The sequence below is a fragment of the Otolemur garnettii genome, unplaced genomic scaffold (assembly GCF_000181295.1).
Source record: "Otolemur garnettii isolate 467f Iridium unplaced genomic scaffold, OtoGar3 scaffold00030, whole genome shotgun sequence".
Taxonomy (NCBI): domain Eukaryota; kingdom Metazoa; phylum Chordata; class Mammalia; order Primates; family Galagidae; genus Otolemur; species Otolemur garnettii.
In genome coordinates this window covers 7,012,706-7,020,930 of record NW_003852425.1, presented here as the reverse complement: position 1 = coordinate 7,020,930, position 8,225 = coordinate 7,012,706, and the positions used below count along the sequence as shown (strand labels likewise).

At 52.4% G+C, this 8,225-nt stretch overlaps 1 protein-coding gene across 5 annotated transcripts in view; it reads right to left on the bottom strand.

The window, feature by feature from the left end:
• MCC (mutated in colorectal cancers) overlaps window positions 1–8,225 on the bottom strand; it is a 137,988-nt gene that overhangs the window by 17,236 nt on the left and 112,527 nt on the right. For all 5 annotated transcript variants that reach the window (XM_023512732.1, XM_023512730.1, XM_023512731.1 and 2 more), the window contains exon 14: window positions 2,775–2,981. In XM_023512732.1, the coding sequence (XP_023368500.1) occupies window positions 2,775–2,981 (207 nt within the window). The remainder of the gene's footprint in view (window positions 1–2,774; window positions 2,982–8,225) is intronic.

The window sequence follows — 8,225 nt, the reverse complement described above, 5'->3', positions numbered from 1 at the left end:
CTATTTTTTGGTTGCAGCCGTCATTGTTGTTTGGCGGGTCCGGGCTGGGGATTCGAACCCGCCACCTTAGGTGTAAGTGGCTGGCGCCTTAGCCGGTTGAGCCACAGGCGCCGAGCCAACACAGGCTACTCTTATGAAGCTTCTTACTGTAATGTGAAAAAAAATCCGCTGGCCTTTTCCATCAGAGAAATTTCCATACTTTTAAGCCACTCCAAAAATACAACGCTTCTCCCAGTCAAAGTAAATACCGAGACTCGGAGAAGGCTCAGTTCATGGGCCTTCTGGCAAGAATGTGGGAAACCTACATCCACCACACCCTAAGAACACACGCACAGACACTGGGGCTCTGTCCCTCAGGCTCTGTCCCCAGTTGACTGCTAACAAGCTCAAATGGCAAAAAAGAGATTTTAAAGTGTCTGTGTAGACCTGAAAATATCATCTTCCTGAGCCCCAGATGCTACCATCTGAAACAGTACCATGTGGCCGGCCTCAGAACACCGTCCTCAAGCCTCAGGGGGATGGTTTCATAGTGTACTTGTCACTGTGACTTCTCTGGAGCCCATCCCCACCATGTCACGCCCTGCTGACAACCCATCATGATTTCTCCCTATCCCCAGGCTCACACTAGCTGATGCAGTTCCTCCACTCCCCTCTGGGCCTTTGCGTGTGCTGCCCCACTGGCCTGGAGGGGCTCCTCCTGTCCCTGGCCCTCTGCCCTGCCCCTCCTCAGCAGACTGGCTCCCACTCTCCACTGGGTCTCAGAAGTTCATTTCTTCCAGAAAACCTATCCTGCATCTCCAAGTCTGAGTTCTGTATCCAACTTGTAGCCTCTACCATGGCATGTGGGACATTATATCAGTGTACTGGGATCACCTGCTCATCAGATTTACAGATGTTAAATTCCTGGAGGACAGACTTTGTGCCCTATGGAGCTGACTGCAGCACGTTGCCTTGGTCCCAGCATGCTGTGAAATCCAAATCACAGCCACCAACTGTGGACAGATGAAACACTGGCCTGGCTGGGGCCACTTGCTCTTTAGCAGGTGGGGGTGGGGGAGGTGTAGCTGTGGCCATCTGTAAAGCCACCAGTTCTTGGCCTTTTAGGGAGTAACAGCTCACTGCGACACAGCATTGACACTGTTCTTTTCTTCCTAGGGACACAACTCTCCCAGAGACACCTTGCACTTATGCTACAAGAAGCTACTTCATGGGTCAGCAACTCAGCATATGCTCACACATCCTGGGACTGACATTAACCAGGGTTAGAGAACCTGCATTTATTAGGGACAGAAAAATGGATATACAGAGTGTAGAGAACCCTCAGATGGGGACACAATTCTTTAGGTTCTAGAGGGTTTTCCCCCCTTCCAATGCAGCCCCGGCTGAAAATTGCAAATAAGTAAGTAAATAAATAAATAGATAAATAAAAGACTTTGGAGCTGGGTAGGAGTGTGAGTTTGCAAAATTCTGCCACCAGACAGCCCATGCTCTGGTGACACAGGCTTCCCAAGGCAAGACTTGCCTTCCGTCTCCTCTGCCTTTGACCTCTCCCTACGCCACATCCTTGACAGCAGAAATGCCCACAGAAGTCGGGGGGTGGGGGGAGGGGGGTGCACATGGGAGGAAGAGAGCCGACCAGTCACATCTGGTTAAATCCCGACCCTGCCGTTTATCACTTGGAGAACTCTGGCTTCCTGGGAGCCTCGAGTCTCCTGCACATCCTGTTCCTGGGTGCCCCTTATCTGCAGCTGCTTTCTAGAGTCTGTTACCCGTGCTCAACCATTCTCCAAAAATATAAAATGCAACATTCCAGAAATAAACCATTCAGAAGTTTTGTGCGTTGTTTCTGTGCAGTGTGATGAATCTTGCACTGTCTCACTCCGTCCCACTTGAGAAGTGAGTCCTCCCTTTGTCTACATTTCCCACCATTTGTCACTTAGTAGTCACTGTGGCTACCAGACCAGCAGTCACGCTACTGCATGCTGTGTTCAAGTAGTCCTTATTTTCTGTAACAATGACCCCAAAGCCCAGGAGTAGCAGAGCTGACATGTTGTCATAATTGGTCTATTACCAGCCATTGCTGTTATTCTCTTGCTGTGCCTGATTTATGAACTTTTATCATAAGTATATGTGTACAGGAAACAACAGGAATACACAGGCTCAGTACTGTCTGTGGTTCCAAGTACCCTTGGGGGTCTCACAGCATGTCCCCCATGGATAAGTGGGGACTACATGCCTATCAATGCTGTGGGAAAGGGGTTTAGGAGGGGGTGAGGCCTGCATCAGATAGGATCATGATATGTGAACACAGCTTAACTATCACACAAAGTGAGAACTAGCTTTTTTTTTTTTTTTAATTGCCCTTGGTAGAGTGCCGTGGCATCACACAGCTCTTAGCAACCTCCAGCTCCTGGGTTTAGGCAATTCTTTTGCCTCAGCCTCCTAATTAGCTGGGACTATAGGCACCCACCACAATGCCTGGCTATTTTTGTTGTTGCAGTTTGACCGGGGCTAGGTTTGGATCTGACACCCTTGGTATATGGGGCTGGCGCCCTACCCACTGAGCTGCAGGCACTGCTGAGATCTAGCTTTTTAAAAATGTGGATTGGTTTTCTTAACATTCAGAATGCTACCTTCTTCTTTGATGGATGACCTGCAGTTCCTATGCAACTATAAGAGATGGAGGCAGCAGGGCTGCAAGGAGTGGCCAGAGGTCATGGGGCAGAAGTGAGTGAGGCCTGAGCCCAGGGCGTCCCCCTCGCCGCCAGCCCTACCTTGCTGGGCTTGTCCTTGCCGCCGCTGCTGGTGGAGCTGAGGGACCGTGTGCGCTGCTCCTTCTGCTCCTCCACCTCGGACTTGAGGTGCTCGATGTGCACCAGGTAGGCCTGCTCCTGGGCCTCCCGCGTGCTCAGCTTCAGCTCCAGAGCCTTCTTCTCTTTCTCCAGCAGGTAGAGCTGGGCCTTCAGCTCGGCCATCTCCTCCTGCAGAGCAAAGGGCAGAGAGCTGATGAGGCCCCGTGAGCTGAGAGCAGGGCTGGCTGCTGCCATGCTGGTGAGTAAGAAGGGAGCCCTGGCTATAACCTCAGACTGTCGAGGGAGTCATAACCTCAGTGCTAAGGTGTGATGACCAGGAGGAGACACGACAGCTGTCGCCACACATGTGAAGGACTGATGTGGGGACACGGCCGTGTGCTGTCACTGGACAGACCAGCACTGAGACACATGGGTAGAAGCCACAGGTCAGCAGGTTGTGGTTCAATGTAAGGAAAACCTCTGTAATAACTAGAACCCTCCAGTGGGCACACTTTGCCTTGTTGAAAATCAATTCTCTGGCACGTGGAAGCTGAGCTGTGTTAGCCAGATGCCATAAAGGAGAGTCAGTTACCCATGCGAGGAAGGCTGGGCCTGACTACACCCCTCCCAATCCCCATGTGTCCCGGATGGCACTGCCACCTGCAGCTGGGCCGGCAGGTGGGATTACCCACAGCAGCTCCCTCCAGTCCTGCCTGCTCTGAGGGCCCAACCGAATCAACAGAGTCTTCACCAGCGACTACTCATCAGATACCTTCTAAAAGTATATTAAATAATTCAAGTAACAGTTGTCCATGGAAAGTTGAACATGAACCCCAGATGGGACAATACCATCCTGGGGCCAGAAGCCAGCTAACAATGACAGCCACCAGCCTTTATCAAGCATGTGAGAGTTCAAGTGTTCACCTGAAGTAACCCATTTAATCCTCCCACCTGAACTAGGTATCATGAGTACCTCCACTGATGGGAAACTGAGGCACACAGGGAGAATCCCCTGCCCATGGCTTCTAGGTAAAGGTTGGAGCCAGGGTCGAACCCAGGCTTCCTGGCGGAGCTGGACAGCCTCCTGCCCATCAAGAAGAGCCCACCCGTGGCTCTTGTCCCCTCATAGCTGCCAAGGGAGGGGGGAGTCCACCACCATGTGACCACTGGGCCCAGCCACCTTATGACCTCTATGACCCCTTACTTGAAAAGGTTCCCTCATAAAGCTGAGTCACTAGCCTGAGATGGGCTCACCAACACCCCTGATGTGACCATTCTCTGAGGTAACAGGCTGCAGGCCTGGTGCGCCCTCCTGGGGGAGTCAGTGAGGGGCAGATGTTCCCACCCTCCAAGGTGGGGAAACAGCTAGAGGGACCCAGCAAGGCTCGTCCAACTCAGGTCCAGCGGACATTAGTCAGTGTGCTCAGTGACTACTCAGAACAATATACTAAACCTTCTTTCTCCTGAAGCTCAGACATGAAACCGGAATGAAATGTGTTTCCATACCCAGAAGGCTTCTCATCTTTTGCCATTAGAAGCAAGATCCTGGTAACACTGAGCTAATGTGGACAGTTGCTTCCAGAACAAACATACATCCACAGGTGCCAGAAATGAAGAGGGAACTCAGCCAGAGGGGACCGGCAAGACGGACAGGACGCCGGCTGGCAGAGGCGACGGCCAGTCTGCAGGTCCTGAGATCTGGGAGCTTAATGTGTGTGCAGGGGCAGGGCCTCAGCCCCATGAGTGGGGCTCTCAAAGTACTGCCAAGAATAAGAGACTGGAAAACTTCCTTTCTGGAGATGTGGCAAGGAAACTTGTCATCTCTCAGACTTGGGATAGGAAAAGAAAGAAAAATCTCTTTTGAGGAATCAAACCTCAAACCTGAGTCATGGGTAGGTGTGGTACAGGAAGCCTACGCAAAGAATGTAACAAATATTCGTTCTACCCCTCAGTCCCAACAGGCCTAAACAGGACAAGACCCACCCCGTAGGGGCATCTGCAACCCAGGATCCGTGGGAAACCACCTCCACGGACGATGAGCCGGAACTCGCACCCTCCGCCCCCCGGCCCTATACTAAGGAAATGAAAAGGAACAGCTCTGACGCAGAATCAGCAGATGCCGCCCAAAGTGACAATCAGCATACACTAGAAGCTGAGGCCGGGCACGGCAGCTCACATCCGTAATCCCAGCACTCTAGGAGGCTAAGACTGGTGGATTGCTTGAGCTCAGGAGTTTGAAACCAGCCTGAGCAAGAGCAAGGCTCCCATCTCTACCAAAAATATCTGGGCATGGTGGAACATACCTATAGTCCCAGCTACTCGGGAGGTTGAGCCAAAGGATCACTTGAGCCCAGGAGTTTGAGGCTGCTGTGAGCTATGATGATGCCACTGCACTCGACACAGGGCAACAAAGTAAGACTGTGTCTCAAAAAAAAAAAAAAAAAAAACCAACAAAAAACCAGAAATAACAATGTGAAAAGTTAGAAAACAAAAATCTAATACAAACAGATAAAGGAACAAGAGTCATAATGAGAGGATAGGACATTAAAAAAGAAGAGTAGATTTGGAAAAGAACCGATTAGGCCATCTAGAAATAAAAAGGTGCTCATTAAAATGACATAAAAGGAATGAAAACATGCTAGAAAGTTCAGTTTCTCAGCAGTTGTGTCCTAGAACAAAACAGTGCCATCCGATGTGCTCTGCTGGATAGTGGATGTGGCACGGGAGCGCACATCCCCAACATCCCGGGAGGGACTCACAGAAAGAGGAAAGGACTCTGATGTGTGGTGTCAGGAAATCCACAGGACGGGGGCCGAGCCGGAACGCAGCAGTGGCTGCCCCTGAATCATGTCATTACAGATTATTTCTCTCCCAGCTTTAATGTTTTTAGAACATTTCTAAGATAAATACATATTTTATTTTTAAGTGGCAAAGGTAATATTAGAGCTTTTATTCCAACAAAAGTATCTTTCCTCGTCAGAATACCACGGAACCGATTGTACCACACTGGCCAGAGTATAAGAAGGAAAACCTCAGTCTTTAGCCAAAGGAAGTATGACGTTTGGAATCATAAAGGAAAGGCAGCCTAGAGCTCCTGCTACCAGGTCTGCACAAAGGCCTCCTGATGGGCGGGGTGGGGGGGAGTCACTGTGATCTGGACCCAAAGGTTGGCATGTAAGTGATGAGAGGAGAAATCAGCCAAAGAGCAGTGAGGCTTCTCTGGAGAGAGGCTGAGGTCTGAGCTCAGTGGGAGGAGGAAGAGGAGCAAGTATGGAAACGACTGGGCTTGGGGAGGAGGTGCGATTCCTGCGCTGGTACCACTGCCAGCATCTTCCCCGACTGCACCCAGACCCAAGCTCAAGCAGCCCCCAAGGACAGGCACGTGGTCACCAAGTTGCCCCTGGGTGCATTGGGATGACCATGGGTGATAGCACTTCTCGCTGTGACCAGAACAGTTTTTCTCTGAGGACAGCATTGATCTCAACAGGGGAGACCTGTTATCAGCTATTAGCTCAACACCACCACAATCCACCCTGGCCTGCCACACTTGCCTCTGGGTCCTGCGTGGGACGCACCTTCCACCCTTAGGAGCACCTCCCTCGCATCTCGATTCCTGGGAGCCAGAGGCGTGGTAGAATCAGGCCTTGGCTTGCTGGACAGCCAAATTTGGGAAGCAGGTTTGGGAATACGGCGTTTAGCCCCCAACTTGCCACACCAGCAGGGCCTGGCAGCCAAGCTCTATGTCAACCCAGGACCTGTAGGAGCAGCCCCAGGCAAGTTCCCACCCCTGCTGTGGGTCTGCAGTGACAGGGACTTGTGTCCCCATGGCTGTTATTCTGCTTCTACCAGCGGGTGGGCTGCAGAACAACCTGACCCTAACCACACGGAGTCAGCACAGACCCCAAAGGCTGCCCTCACGGCACGCACTGCCATGTGCCTGCTGTGGGAGAGATGTCAGGCCATCTGCACGACTGTCTGCCTGCAAATTTGGGGGGACCCACAACTTCCTCGGGCTTCACTAGGACATCCTGTGGAACCAAGGAGAGTACTCTGCTAATGATCACAGTTTTATTACAAGCATGCACAGGGAATTCCGACGGAGTCCTGAACGCAGAGCCCTGTGTGCTCCCTGCACTGAGTCAGGCCACATCACCCTCCTGGTACATCACTATGTCCACCAACTGGGAAGGTTTTCTGAGTGTCAGGGTTTTTATTGTGGTCTCATCACACAGGCACAACTGATTAAATCATGGGCTACATGATGGATTCAAGCTCTGTCTTTCCTCCCCTTCCTGGGCATCAGGTGGCTGGAAGTCCCAACCTTCTGTCATGGACTGGGTCCCTCTGGTGACCAGGCCACATCCTGAAGCTATCAAGGGGCCTACCCGGAGTCACCTCCTCAGCATAACAAAAACATTCCTATCAGTTAAGACATGCTGAGGTTTTTGAAGCCTTGTGCCAGGAATCAGAGACAAATAGGACAGCTGTGATTACACCCCAGCTGCCATCTGAGAGCGGGTGGCAGGTGAGGGGCTATGGCCTCCCCTTCAGAAACATGTGGAGCGTGTCCTGCTGCTGGGATGGCAGTTTCACCACTTAACAATGAGGGGCACCTGCTTTCCAGGAAAGCTCCCCTCACTCTAGAATTGCCAGCAGGTAACTCTCCAGCAGCGACGTGCAGGTCTGATCGGGAACCACCAATACCACAGCCCTGCAGACTTTGCTGGAGGGGGCTGTGGCCTGAATGGGCTCCAGTGTGGACCAGGGGACCAGTGCCTGGAGGCCAGGGCTCTCCGCTGAGTCCTGCAGCTGGTCTCCCTGTTCTCCCCCTGCCTCAAGTTAACAGTAGCAACCCGAGGGGGCCTGGTGCCAGCATTGGGTCACCTCAGGTGGACAGAGACTTACTCCATCATGTAGCGGTCTGACCTGGCTTCTCTCAGAGAATGATGTGGTTCTGAAGCTGGGCCCCAAGAAATCCCACCTGAGAAATGTGCAGCCTGAATGACCCCCAGACATACTGAAAACATCCTGTCGGCAGGAGTAACAACAGGAAGGGTCAACTCCTCCCTAGCAGCTGGCCTGTGCCCAGCGGCCTCTGATCGTACTGCTGAAGACCCCCCTCCCCGACTCTCCCCGAGCTTCCCTGAGCACAAACCTTCATGACCATCAGCCCCCCAGAGCATGCACCTTCATGGCCATCAGCCCCCCGAGCACTCACCTTCATGACCATCAGCTCCCCCGAGCATGCACCTTCATGGCCATCAGCCCCCCCGAGCACGCACCTTCATGGCCATCAGCACCCCCAAGCACGCACTTTCATGGCCATCAGCCCCCCTGAGCACATACCTTCATGACCATGAGCTCCCCCGAGCACGCACCTTCATGGCCATCAGCTCCCCCCCAGCACACACCTTCATGGCCATCAGCTCCCCC